This window comes from Coffea arabica, chromosome 6c (assembly GCF_036785885.1).
Source record: "Coffea arabica cultivar ET-39 chromosome 6c, Coffea Arabica ET-39 HiFi, whole genome shotgun sequence".
NCBI lineage: Eukaryota > Viridiplantae > Streptophyta > Magnoliopsida > Gentianales > Rubiaceae > Coffea > Coffea arabica.
The window spans coordinates 12,526,497-12,541,641 of record NC_092320.1 but is presented as its reverse complement, the minus strand read 5'-3'; the positions used below and the strand labels follow the sequence as shown (position 1 = coordinate 12,541,641).

The 15,145-nt window shown below is 37.3% G+C and overlaps 1 protein-coding gene across 1 annotated transcript; it reads left to right on the top strand.

Annotated features, from left to right (window-relative positions):
• The first annotated feature begins 5,605 nt into the window (after nt 1–5,605).
• On the top strand, nt 5,606–8,253 carry LOC140008627 (uncharacterized). Its single transcript, XM_072053455.1, has 4 exons — nt 5,606–5,894; nt 6,646–6,653; nt 6,737–7,038; nt 8,241–8,253. The coding sequence occupies exons 1-4, from the start codon at nt 5,606–5,608 to the stop codon at nt 8,251–8,253; spliced, it is 612 nt and encodes a 203-aa protein (XP_071909556.1).
• Nucleotides 8,254–15,145: the final 6,892 nt, after the last annotated feature.

Sequence of the window (15,145 nt, the reverse complement as noted above, 5' to 3'; positions counted from 1 at the left end):
CATCATGAAAATTGACAGTTTCCTCTCGGTCTGAAAGCGTATCGAGTACGCCAGAGTGAAAAGTGTGTCTAGTACGCTAAGGAAAAGTTAAAAAAAAGTAAAAATAATTATTTGTAGAATTTGGAAGACCACAAGACTCCTTACCCCGTCTAGTCCTATATATAGCCCTGTCAGTTGTCTCCTATAACGCAAATCCATCGCTCTGTTTCTTCCACCGTCTGTTGTCATTTTCTCTCTAGTCTAGACCAGCACAAAGAGAAGAGAAGGAAAGGAGGAAACAAAAAAAGATGACAGGAAAAAAGGCTTCCATTGGGTTTCTGGTTGCAGTACCATCACCAAAATCTGGTGTGGTGGTGAGTGCAGGAAGCAAGAGGGGTAGAACCGAGTCATTTGAGGCCGAAAACACCACAAAAACTCTGTACAAAAGCCATGGTGGTGGTGGGTGCTCAAGCAAGATGACCCAATCCCACAAGGCAGGGGAGTTTGTCGACAAGAGGAGCGGCAACAAAGGGTTCAAGGAAGAAGTCATGTGCAAGTCTTCTGTCAAGTTTGATGACAAATTTGAAGGGTGCACTACTGAGTACGAGGCACAAGTCAAGTTCAAGAAAGTCACTACTTTTAACAGTAACAACTCCAGCAAGAAAGCCCGTGTTGCTGCTGCTCCTAAACCTTCCGCAAGCTACAAGCGCATCAGTTACGACCATTGCGACTATTACGACTATTATTAGCATGTAGTTTGTAGGTTTGTCTGGGAAGTCTTAACTATTGAGGTTAAGATTTGATCTATATGACTATGGTTTTGTTTAGTTCTTGGTAGATATGGGCTTCATGTCAGATCTGATTATGGATATTTAGGTTCTTGTGCTAGTAGTTTTGACTATCAAGTTGTTGCTAGTTCCTATTTAGGGGCTTAATGTAAGTTATGAAGTTGTGGTTCTTTATGAAATTGTGTGGTTCTTTAAGAGGAACTAAAAGACATAGTTAGTGATGCAAAGAAATGACTTACAAAAGACTTTCCATTGAAGGTTTGAAAATGACTTGCAAAATCTGTCTCTTTGCTGGATTTCTACTGCCAAGAATTTCAGCAACATCCTGCTAAGAAGCGTTACTGGATTGGCAGAGTAATGGAATTAATGCTGAAGACGAACGGTTCCCTTAAAAAAAAAGAAAAAAGAAAAATTGACCGAACGGTTGCCCATAACTCGCCACGTGTACACTTGAAATTCTGATCCCCGGTTGGAATGGTTCGTGGGTTTCGAACGGCTGTAGCAGCCGAACCCGATAAAATTGCAATTACAACCCAAGAAGTAATAAGTGATTGGCCGTCGACTTGAAAACCTCCTATTTGCCAATAGAGATGTTGGCTTACTTCCGCATCGAATACATCGTGTAACTCTTTTACTTCCACATCGGTTATATCGTACACCCTTTTTAGTGTGTTTGCTAGAATATTCATATTTTTCTTTGAAAAAAAAATTAAACTTTAAACAAAATTATTCTGATTCAATCATCTCTTCGTCGGATGCAAAAAAAATCTATCAATTATCACATTAATTGATTTTTTTAAAAATTCGAACGAATGTGTAATGCTAGTCCGAGTTAGTGGTAGTTTAGTCCTCGTAGGCCCCTCTAGATCTAATTGGATCTCTTTCTTAGATTAGAATAGTATAAAATGCTGTAAACAAAGTGGCGATAAAAAAAAAGTCACTTGGATTCAAATAATTTCTACCCAATCTAATAGTGTAAAATACTATAGACAAAGTGAGGATCAAACAAAAAAAAAAAAAAATCACTTGGATTCAAAAAATTCCTACCCTACCCGACATTCATATCGAACGTGCTATGAAGACCTGCAAATAAGCACCCACGATTTTCCATATTCCCTGCTACGTGCGATCGAGGTCCAAGAAGTGCGCCCACCGCACCCTGTATTCCCTGGTATACAGGAGCCACTCACGCACACAGACACCGGCGGTTTTAGGTATCTTAAGTTTCATTTTTTTTATTCTCACTCTTTAACCAAAATCTAGTGTCCTTTGGGACAATAATAACGGCAAATTGATCAAGAATATAAAGGAACATGAGTAGAGAATGAATGGGGAATGAATATTATGTTTTCTCTTTCATATAATTGATTCGGAATCAGAAGAAAGGAATAATAGCTTCTTTTTTTTTTTTTTATCGAATCGCTAGATACATTTTTTTAATGAAAAAAAATTAAAAAAAAAGCAATTCAAATGGTTATAAAGTTTCAAGAATTCAACTAATCCACATTTCAAATTAGTAGATAAATGCGTGATTGTGCCTTTTAATAAAAAAGGAGGACAGCTTGGAACCGAAATGTTTTACCAACCAAAAGCTCACAAATCATTTACAGTACTACTCTCTCCAAAAGAAAAACGAAAATCATCATGTATCTGGAAGGGACATTCATAACGGGGATTTTATTGCCAAACCACATTGCTAACATTTTAACTCCAGGACACTGAAATGATAGGGAAATATATTGGAATACTCGAAGGAAATAACTTCACCAGGGGAAATTTTCTTTCCATCTTTGAGTAGGCAGCTGCCATGACCTGTACGTCTAAAGATCATCGGATTAACCAAATTTGCAGATGCAAATTCTCCACAACTTATTTCTACATCAAACACCACCACATTCATGTCCCACCCTTCATTGATAATTTGGACTGCAAATTTCGGTACGTGAAGACTCGTGAAACCTGAGGGGGACTGATAAATCCGAATGTCCCGGGAATTGCACCTTCCTGAATAATCGTGCCAACCTGCAAACATGTTATGAAAGCTCTGAAAATATGTAGTTTTTGATTTTAACCCAATAACAAAAAAAGCGTAGATTTGATGCTTAGAGAATTGGAATTTTGATGCTTAGAAAGATCACATACATGAAGTTGTGACCAGAAACAGCGAGAAGATACACAGAAAGGCAAAGCCACGAGGAATTGCCATATTTTTAGAAAGGGAGGTAAGGAAAATGAGAGCGTCTTCGTGTGCAAATGGCAGCATATGCAGCTGCAGGTAGGATTCACGGTGGCATTGAATCTTTTGTTTTCAAGAAACGTGGTTCTCGAGTCTTTGGTATTCATTTAATTGGCTGCCTTTTGTTGTTTATTGCATTTTCAAATATTGTTATACTTTTTTAGCATAAGCTTTATTGGGTTTGCAAAACGGGGAATTTGTTCAACTTCTCGTTGCATATTTTCATTAGCTAGGCTTTTGTTTAGAAGATATGAAGGAAGGAGAATTAGTGAAATTTTAAGTGCAATGCTAATGCAGCACTTAACCCTATGCCGTTCTAGGCTAACCTTCAGCGTTCGGGATTCTGCAAGAAGTTAATTTCTGAAAGGAATGTTGCAAGACAATCGATCCCAAGAAAAAAGCACGAGGCGCTTGGACTCGACCTATTGGCAAGAGAAGTCGAGAGACATCCATCTCTATCCTTGGGTGCGGGCGATATAGGCAGCACAGTAATAATGTACTACTATAATGCGTGATATGTTGAAGGGTAAATTATAAAGAATCCTCCACAGTTTCATTTATTGCTATATGACTCCCTTAATATTTTAAATGTCTACATCATCTTTTATGATTTTGTGTGAAGTGAAAATTTAACGAAAAATAACTTGTGTAACGTTGTTAGTCAAAATACTAGTAGTGTCTTCAATTAAATGTCGAATCAAATGATGACTTAATCACCATATATAAAATAAAGGCAAATTACGTAGATAAACATAAAAATGACAAGGGTAAAATGAATATTAATGTTGACCGGTTGAACCGCGAATCAACTATGTCTCCGGTCCGATTCAATTTAAAAATCAAAGAATTAATTGAACTGGTCAAGAACTGGTTGAACAGGTAAAAATTGGGAGGTTCAACCAATTTTTATTAAGTATTTATTTCCTAAAATAAATATTTTAGTTTTATTCAAAATTCTTAATACTAAAATGAATAAAAAATTATTAAATCTTTGAATCAAGATCGAATCGGTTGAACTGTTTGAACCATAAATCGAAAGGTTTTTTGATTCGCTCTCCAGTCCAGGTTTAAAAACAGGTTTTGACAGGTTGGAAAGTCCACCGCTGAGTGCCAGACTGAAGTCACGTTCAAGAAAATCACCACCACTAATTATGCTAATAATCCTTTGTCCAACGGGTCTTCAGGCAACAAGCGCATCGACAACTACAAGTATTACTCGAAGTATTACTAGTAGTTTAGTAGCATTTTTGTAATTAATCTTAGCCATGCAGCTGAGGGTGGTGAACGATTTATTTTCATCTATGTTGCTCTATGACTTTCTTTTATCTCCGATTATTAATTTATCTCTAGTCTTTCCTAGTTTTAGGTTCAGGGTTATGAACTGATGATGATGACCACGATCAAGATTTACGGAACTTGATATGCTTAATGGGTACTTCTGCTTTAGATAATTTTTACTTAATTTGTAGCTTCTTATGGAAATATGAGGATCTAATGGATGTTGCATTTCCTTTATTGGTGGAGATTGATTTTTGCAATTTCTTTATGCGGGTTGGATTCTTTAGTGCTTGTTCCATTGGAAGATTGCAGGCTTAAGTATCAGCTCTTTATCCCATCTGAAATTGGGTCAATTTTTTAATGCCTATATTTCACGAGCCAACAGGATAAATGAATCCATTTTGGTTGAAACCCTGAATCATTTTTTCACCCTTCGTTCATAATTAATCGTCCGTTAGCATCACATGACGAGTAATTGAACTGTGTTGTTTTGTCAGAGCCGCAAGCTTTGACTTGTGGCATAATTTTTCATTTCCTTCTCATCCCACATCGGAGCCTGCTGAAGAGAAGCCGGCTACTCGAGGCCTATAAATAGAAGGGTCCTTTGAAGGATTTAACTTGCACCACTCAAGAGAGTTATATGGGCTATTAGTTTCTTGAGTCATCTAGCCCATTCAGTTAAATATTTTAGGCTCTCTTGTATTGTGTTTAGGAATATTTCCTAAACTCTTTTGTAAGTGCCTATTGGCCTAGGAACCACTTTCCTACGGCTTTTGTATTTCTTCTTCATAGTAGAAATATTGCTCCTCTCTCGCCCGTGGACGTAGGTCAATTTGACCGAACCACGTAAATCTTTTGTGTCTCTTATTTGCTTTGTTATCCGTTTTTATATGGTCGGTTTTATCGCCTAATTATTATATGGCTGGTATCTACCGCCTATCTATTAAATGGTCGGTTATACCGCCTAATTTGTGCTAACTTGAGTTTGTCTATTTCCTGGCCCGGTCCTAACAAACTGGTATCAGAGCTGGTTGTTATATTTTGCAAGACAGGTTCATCTGGTGGGGGCCCGTTCATCTGGTGGGGTCCGTTCATCCTGTGGGGCCCACTCATCCTGTGGGGTCCGTTTATCCGTGGGGCCCGCTCACCTTGTGGGGTCCGTTCATCCCCGTGGGGCCCGCTTATCTCGTGGGGCCCGCTCACGAGACTTGCATATTTGTTTGGCCAGTTTTTTTGAGACAAATTTCAAGTTACAGATTTTGTGGCAACAATGACGATAACAAAGACGGTTGTCGAGAAATTCGACAGGAATGTCAACTTCGGCATGTGGCAGCTCAAGATGGAGGCCATTCTTGTTCAAGACGGAGTTGATTTGGCAATTCAAGGAATTGAGGAAAAGCCAGAAGATGTGACAGATGCAAATTTTGCTGAGATGGATAAGAAGGCAAGATCCAGTATTATCCTAAATCTCTCCGATGAGGTATTGCGTGAGGTAGCAACGGAGATTTCGGCCAAGGCTATGTGGGATAAATTGAAAGCCTTGTATATGAAGAAGACAGTCGAGAATCGGCTATATTTGAAGCAGAGTTTGTATATGCTTCGGATGTCTGAAGGTACATCTATACTCTCCCATCTTGATAAATTTGATTCCATTATTATGGATTTGGAGAATATAGATTCGAAAATTGATGATGAAGATCAGGCCCTATTACTTTTATGTTCCCTTCCCCAATCCTTTAAGCATTTCCGTGATACTATGATATATGGAAAGGAAACAATTTCGTATCGGGAAATTAAATCTGCGTTAAAATCTAAAGAGCAGATAGATAGGGATATTACTGGGAAAACTAGTGGGAGTCAAGCCGATGGCTTGTTTGTTCGGGGTAGATCTGAAAGGAGAAACACAGAAAATAGAAGTAGATCTAAGTCCAGACATAAAAATGTGGTGTGCAACTATTGTAAAAAGAAGGGCCATATTATCTCTGATTGCTTTAAATTAAAAAATAAAGAAAAGCAAAAGGAGAAAAGGAGTGAAACCACCGAGGCTAGTATTGCCGTTGATGAGAATGATGGAACTATTTTCTGTGCAACGGAAAATAATTTTAGGTCTAACAATGAGTGGATTTTAGATTCGGGTTGTTCATATCATATGTGTCCCAATAAGGACTGGTTTTCAACATATGAATCAACTGAAGGTGGAGTTGTCTTAATGGGCAACAACGCTGTTTGTAAAGTTGTTGGCAAAGGCACAATCCGGATTAAAATGTACGATGGTATTGTGAGGACGCTCACAAATGTTAGACATGTTCCAGATTTGAAGAAAAATCTCATCTCTTTGGGCACTCTTGAGTCTATCGGGTGCAGGTATTCAGGTGGAGACGGAGTTCTTAAAATCACTCGAGAAGCTCTTGTTGTTATGAAGGCACACAGATCTGGTACTTTGTATATTTTGCAGGGATCTACTGTGACAGGTGCTGCTGCTGTTTCAACATCATCTTTGTCAGATACAGACATCACCAAATTATGGCATATGCGTTTGGGGCACATGAGCGAAAAAGGCTTGGGCATACTGAGCAAAAGAGGACTTCTGTGTGGACAAAGTACCGGTCCATTGGAATTTTGTGAACATTGTATTTTTGGGAAGCAGAAAAGAGTCAGCTTCAGTTCACCAGCAATTCACAAGACAAAAGGTACTCTTGATTACATTCATTCAGATCTATGGGGTCCTTCTCGTGCTCCTTCTAAAGGTGGTGCCAGGTACATGTTGACTTTCATTGATGACTATTTAAGGAAAGTTTGGGTCTATTTTCTTAAGCACAAAAATGATGTTTTCCTAACTTTCAAGCAATGGAAAGTTTTGATTGAGAAACAAACAGGAAAACATGTTAAGCGGTTGAGAACAGATAATGGCATGGAATTTTGTGGAGGTGAATTTAATGAATTTTGCAAAAATGAAGGAATTGTTCGGCATCACACCGTCAGGATGACGCCTCAACAAAATGGTGTGGCCGAACGTATGAACAGAACTCTTTTGGAGAGAGCAAGATGTATGATCTCCAATGCAGAGTTGACAAACGACTTTTGGGCAGAGGCGATCAATATGGCCTGTTATATTGTAAACCGTTCTCCTTCTGCATCTCTTGATTTCAAAACTCCTGAGGAAGTTTGGTCAGGTACTCCTGCTGATTACTCCAATTTAAAAGTTTTTGGGTGTCCAGCATACATGCACGTGAATGATGGAAAATTGGAGTCTAGGGCTAAAAAGTGCATTTTTCTTGGGTATGCTTCTGGGGTGAAAGGATACAGATTATGGTATCCTGATCCCAAATCCCAAAAATTTGTAATCAGTAGAGATGTTACTTTTGATGAATTATCTCTGTTATCTTCCAAGAAGGAGTCTTCTAGTCCTTGTACTACTGATAGTACACAGAAGCAGGTGGAGCTTGATATTGGCAGTTCTGGTCCTTCTCAATCCAAATCTTCTATTCAAATGCCAGTAGATACACCTGAATCTACTGTTGAAGATAGTTCTGAAGAAGAAGAGTATTCCATAGCCAGAGATAGAGCAAGGAGAGACATTCGACCACCACAAAGATATGCAAATTTAGTTGCATATGCTTTGTCTGTTGCAGAAGAAACTGATGCAGTTGGTGAGCCTTCCACCTATTCAGAAGCAGTTTCTTGTGATGATTCTGCAAAGTGGTTGATTGCAATGAATGAAGAAATTGAATCTCTTCATCGTAATGAAACTTGGGTTCTTGTAAAGCCGCCGTCAGCTAAGAAAATTGTTGGATGCAAATGGATTTTCAAGAAGAAGGAAGGTATTCCAGGGGTTGAAGATGCAAGGTATAAAGCACGATTAGTTGCAAAGGGCTATAGTCAGGTACAAGGTGTTGATTTTAATGATATATTCTCACCTGTTGTTAAACATAGCTCTATTCGTGTTTTGCTTGCTTTAGTTGCCATGTATAATTTGGAGTTAGAACAGCTCGACGTTAAGACAGCTTTCTTACATGGCGAACTTGAAGAACAAATTTATATGAGATAACCCCAGGGTTTTGAAATTGAAGGTAAGGAAGACCATGTTTGCTTATTGAAGAAATCCTTATATGGATTGAAGCAGTCTCCAAGACAATGGTATAAGAGGTTTGATTCCTTTATGTTGGGTCATGGTTATTTGAGGAGCATGTATGACAGTTGTGTTTACTTCCGGAAGTTAAATGATGGTTCTTTCATTTATTTGCTGCTTTATGTTGATGACATGCTCATTGCTGCCAAGAATTTGTCAGAAATTCACACCTTGAAACTGCAGTTAAATAGTGAATTTGAAATGAAAGATTTGGGAGCAGCTAAGAAAATTCTTGGCATGGATATCAAGCGAGATCGAGGAGTAGGGAAGTTATTTTTGACCCAGAAAAATTACCTTGAAAAAGTTTTGGAGCGTTTTGGCATGAAAGATGCTAAACCAGTATCTACTCCTCTTGCTAGCCATTTTCGGCTATCTGCTGCTCAATCACCAAAATCAGATGAAGAGGAAGATTATATGGCACGGGTTCCTTATTCCAGTGCAGTCGGCAGTATTATGTATGCAATGGTTTGTACTCGTCCAGATATTGCACAAGCAGTCAGTGTTGTTAGCAGATATATGTCTTGCCCTGGTAAAACACATTGGCAGGCTGTGAAGTGGATTTTCAGATACTTGCGAGGTACTTCAAATGTATGTTTGGAGTTTGGAAGAAATAATAACACTTTGGTTGGTTTTGTAGACTCAGACTACGCTGGGGATCTTGACAGGAGAAGATCACTTTCAGGCTATGTATTTTGCATTGGCAGTTGTGCTGTTAGTTGGAAAGCTACTCTACAACCTGTCGTAGCTTTGTCTACTACTGAAGCAGAATATATGGCTGTGACCGAGGCAATCAAAGAAGCCTTGTGGTTGAAGAGTTTATTTAGCGAGTTAAGTCTATATCAAGGTGTTACTGATATTCACTGTGATAGTCAAAGTGCCATACACTTGACTAAAGATCAGATGTATCATGAGAGGACGAAGCATATTGATGTGAAGTATCACTTCATTCGGGATATCATTGCTGAGGGAAAAGTCCTTATTCAGAAAATCAATACTAAGGACAATCCATCCGATATGTTTACGAAGCCTCTTCCAAATTACAAGTTCAAGCAGTGCTTGGACTTGATTGGTGTTCGTTTGTGATTTAAGCCCATTGGGGCTTATGTGAAGAAGGTGGAGAAATTTTTACTATTGTCGATGATAGAATTCAAAATTATGCCAAGGTGGAGATTTGTTGTTTTGTCAGAGCCGCAAGCTTTGACTTGTGGCATAATTTTTCATTTCCTTCTCATCCCACATCGGAGCCTGCTGAAGAGAAGCCGGCTACTCGAGACCTATAAATAGAAGGGTCCTTTGAAGGATTTAACTTGCACCACTCAAGAGAGTTATATGGGCTATTAGCTTCTTGAGTCATCTAGCCCATTCAGTTAAATATTTTAGGCTCTCTTGTATTGTGTTTAGGAATATTTCCTAAACTCTTTTGTAAGTGCCTATTGGCCTAGGAACCACTTTCCTACGGCTTTTGTATTTCTTCTTCATAGTAGAAATATTGCTCCTCTCTCGCCCGTGGACGTAGGTCAATTTGACCGAACCACGTAAATCTTTTGTGTCTCTTATTTGCTTTGTTATCCGTCTTTATATGGTCGGTTTTACCGCCTAATTATTATATGGCTGGTATCTACCGCCTATCTATTAAATGGTCGGTTATACCGCCTAATTTGTGCTAATTTGAGTTTGTCTATTTCCTGGCCCGGTCCTAACAAACTGCTTAAAAACACGTATACTAGCACTACCCCATCTATTTGAAGTGCCTCTGCTTCCATAACTTATGAAATGGGATAATGACCAAAAATGCCAATCTTTTTTTGGCTGGTATATAGATAGAGAGGTTACTCTCCATTACTCCTTCTGTACACTTTCACTGTGTGAGATTCTCTCATAGTAAAAGCGGATAACTGGGAATGAGTAAGAAGCCATGCATGCATTGAATGGCGATGGGACGGCATTGGTTTTCTTGTCTTGCTGCCAAAGAAAGAGCACCGGCCTACAGTTGTACATGCTACATTCAATTGCAAATTCATCTTTTGGTCATTTTCAGCTCAATGCTAAAGTAGCCAAATCTCCAAAAAGAAAAAGGATGATACCTTGAATGGATTTATCCTTTGTGTTCAGCACACCCCGGCCAAAAACAACAAAAATCAGACTTTTAGGTACAGATGAGCCCACAGATTTAGAGGCCATTCGCTCGGAAGCCTGTGGTAGTAATATACAAGAATACTACGTTTATGTGATGTGTACTGTGTAAGTCTTTACGCTCCTGACTACATGAAATGGTCAGCAAGGTTAGACCACAGAATCCACTTTTTGGTACCAAACAAATTTTGTTCCAGAGTATCATGATACAAATTTTGTTCCTTTTTTTTTTTTTTTCTCAACTCACAAATACGCACATTTTTCTCAAAGATTAGAGAGCTAGAAATAATTTTCCTAAGTAAATGATAAGAATGTAAATTCATCAAAATTACTTGACATCATCATACATAATCGTCAGAACACTTCCTTACTCATGTCCCAGTCTAGTTAACCTTAACTACTAGTACATTTTTCCAAATAAATACAGTTCATATATCTGTAATGAAAAGTTTTTTTTTTTTTTTCTATATAAGAAGACTCAATAGATAACACGAACCACTAACTTAATTTCTATAACTTAAATTATAAAAATTCAGAATTTTTGTTTAATTCAAAACGAACCTTTATGTGTACTTCTTATTGGACACCAAAATTTATTGTAAACTACTGACAGTTTTTGAAGTCCACAAGAAACCATCCTAGTCTCTCCCCATAAATAGCGTCCTGAACACTACAAAAACTGCACCAGCAACAAATCCTGATCACAGAAACAGGAACAAGCAAACACCAGCCTACATCCCGAATCCTTACATCCAAAAATCCCTCTCCCATTTCTTCTGCATCCATCCAAAAAATGGGTGAAGAACACTGCCACTGTAACAATGGGTACAATCATCATATAGTCCCTCATGCACCCTACTGCCGTACACTGCGTAGAGGGCACAATGAAATAGTCCCTGCAGCTTCATTTCATGGTTATGGTTTGGCCATGGCAAGGGCCAGAAACGATGAACCATATGAGCCTAGAAGCACCATTAAAAAGGTTGTTCACAAGGAGCACCGAGGAATCTGTACGTCAACCAGGGAGTTCACCAAAACCCACGAGGCTGGACATTTCGTGGACGAGAAATCTGGAAAACTTGGGTTTAAGGAAGAGGTCAGCTACGTGTCTTCCTATAAACCTGGAGGGTGCAACAGCACTGAGTACAAGAGTGAAGTTAAGTTCCAGAACGTCACCATTTTCCCTGGCAATAATCCTAAGACTACCGATCCCAAGACCAATAAAAGCAAAGGTCTCCACGTCTTCCGATGCTGCTTCTCCTAAAGTCTTCAAACTACAAGCGTATCATCATTCATCAGCTGTAAATATATAGTACTAGTAGAATATATTATATATACCTTTGAAGGAACCTCATTAATCTCTTATGTCTAGCTATATTTCTGGATATTTACCTTTTTCTTTCTCCTGGTTTCGGGGTATGAAGTGATCATGATGATGGATCTTGATATGGACTAAAGGCAAAGGGTTGTTCTTCTGCCAACGCTGCCTCTCCTAAAGTCTTCAAGCTACAATTAAGTGCATCATCATCATTCATCAGCTGTATACAGTACTAGCAGCATATATTTTACGTTTGATTATCTCTTTCTATCTAGCTTCATTTCTGGTTACTTACCTTTTTCTATCTCTTGGTTTTGGGTTAAAAACTGTGATCATGATGATGGATCTCCTTAGGTATATCTGCTTTATACAAAAATTTACTTAATTGTAGCTTCTTATATATGGAAATGTGTGGTTAGATGGATGTTGCCTTTTTTTTTGGGTGGATTTTTTTTTTTTTTTTTTTTTTTGCATATTCTTTATATGGGTTCATTGTTTATAATTGCTGGAAGGTAGTAGTTTCAGTTAAATGTGTTTCTCATCAGAAATCAAAAGGGGGATATTTTGGTATTTATGTCATTTTGTAAAACTATAAATCCTTTTTCTTTGAAAATCCAATTTGATTTTACCCTTTTTCAATATAATTAACTAACTTCAAAAGTCTGAAAAAAAAAATATATATATATATATATATATTTTTGTTGTGACCATATTTTATTAGATGAAGCCCAAGTGCATCATTTCTTTTTATTTTTAGATCATAATTTTTGTTCTGGAATCACATGACAAGATATTTGAACTACTTAAACATAACACTACTACGGTAGCAGTTATTCTAAGTCGATCTGTTTCTTCTTTTCCAGTTTTATACTACTATTTGGGGCCAATTTTTAGAGGTAGATAGAGAGAGTTTCATTTTTCTACACCGTCACTGTGTGAAATTCTCTCATAGTGGAAATGGAGCGAGGAACAATATTGGATGGAGTGCATTCCCCATTTGGGAAATCTTGAGCTCAGGGGAAAGCACCGGGAAGTTTTTGCGGGCATGGCCGAGTCAGACTGTCATAGGCCTTTTCCATTCTAGTCGGGCCTTAATATAGTAGGACTAGGCTTCCACGTTTAGTAAGTTAAGATCATTATGGCCCATGACGGTCCATTAGTTGGAACATGCAAGAAACCTTTGTTGACTTTCTGTTACTTGGGCCATGTCTACTTTCTTCATTTTTGGATTTTCTTTTTCGTGGATGGTAAAGAAATAGAGATCCAAAAAAACTCCTCATTTCAGCATTTTGTCTAGAATTTGAAGGCATCACATGCTTTTGCAATGTTATAAATTTTTAAAAACAAAATTGTGGAAGTTAACCAGATACACTATCAATGTAGAACTAGGGCGAGTTAATTTTGTTGGAAGAAATGTCATTAAGTGTTACTTACCATAGGCTGCTATGTTTGGATTGTAATTTTTCTCCAAAAATTTTTTATATATTTTGTGAACACATTTTTCAATTACTTTTTTTTTTAATTTCAAATCACCACAGTACATTTTTTTAATATCAAAACTCCAAAAAATAATAATTCCAAACGGGAAAGCTTTTGCATTTTCAAACTCTCAATAATGCCTATTGCAAATTTAAGCACGCATGTTTTGTAAGAGGTTTATAAAATTGAGCATACATAGGATGTGTTGATAAGTTAACAATATGGGTTTGCGGATAGAAACATTTTTGATACAGCTGGTGTAGATTTCATTGTTGTGTAGGTTGGATTCTGTAGTGAATTTTGAGAAAACAATTGGGAATTGATATTGGCACTCCCTTTTTAGTCCTTTTTTTTTTTTTGGTACTCTAATTCACTCACTAAATTATATGCATCCAAGGAGTGTAAGAGGCTGATTTGGAAGTGTAAATATCACTTTCCAAAGAATTTCTTTACCAAAAATAATAAAGTGTCCCCTCATGGAAAAAGATTATGAAAGTAATAAGTGATACTTTGTTGCTTTTTCTAGCCGGAGGATAAATTATTTGGCCATCTTACCCGCTTCCAAACACCAAAAGCACCAGCGGTAAACTCACAAAATGGAAACAAGTGAAAAGATGAAAAAACACATAGAGCATTTTGTTAGAAAACTGGTAGGCCAAAACATTGAATTTGTCATACTCATATGCAGTTTACTTTTCCTGGTTGGGGTGTATAAATGCTCAAAATGTTTCTATTTTTATTTATACTAGCAAAGAGTCCCACGCAACGCGTGGGAGTTGATACCTATGTTGTGAATAAGTAGTTAGAGTAGCAATTAATAAATTTGTAATATTCAGTTGAAAAGAACATGGGACAAAGTAAAAAAGAACTGTCAATATGTAATACTCTAAATTTAGTCTTCTAAATATATAGAACTCATCATTCATAACAAGTGAGTGGTTTAATCGGTAAATTCACCGTGAAATAAAGCATGATTTTGTATAGAATAAAAAATATTATTTTCTTAAAAATGAGGGAACCTAGTACCGAAAAAAAATAGAGGAGATCAAGGCTACAAAAGTGAAACAGGTGCATCGCACTCTCATAAGATGAATAATAATAAGTTGAGTTTTCAAATGTATAAATTACCTGTAAGTAGTTGCACACCATACCTGGAACAATATCATCAGCTGAACCAATGATTATAATAGGAAATTTAGGATGAAAACACATGGCTCAAATACCATGGCCTTCAAGCATTCGGAGACAACTTTTGGCTTGATCATCCCACAGCTGATTGGAGTAAGACATGAAAAGGAGATCAGAATTGTATATAAATTTAAACTATTTAATGGATCTTAAGTATATAAGGATATGAAAAGCAAACCTTAATAGTGGGATCATCAGATCCAATGATTAGTTAAACCTGCGTCTACCAGGACTGAAACAATTAAACAAAAGCAGATTCCAAAAAAAAAAAAAGATACAACCCATTGATATCTTATCATACATATATAACAATGCTAATATGGAAAAAAGAACATCGGATTTTTGAATCAAAGAACTTAAATAACAAAAAACAAACTTTTCAAATCTAATCAAGGAATATAAGAAGGAGAAGGGTAGCAAAATAAGCATACCTTCACGAAGGGTTGAAATGGAAATCACAAGGAAAGGAAAGAAAAAGAGTAACAACATGTGGTATGAACCATAACCAGTTGAACCAATGAGGTTTTATATTAACAACCCTCATTATTCCAACTACCTCAAAAATTTGCTCAACAAATGCTACTGAAGAGGAAGAGTTTTACAGTTACACTTTAAAG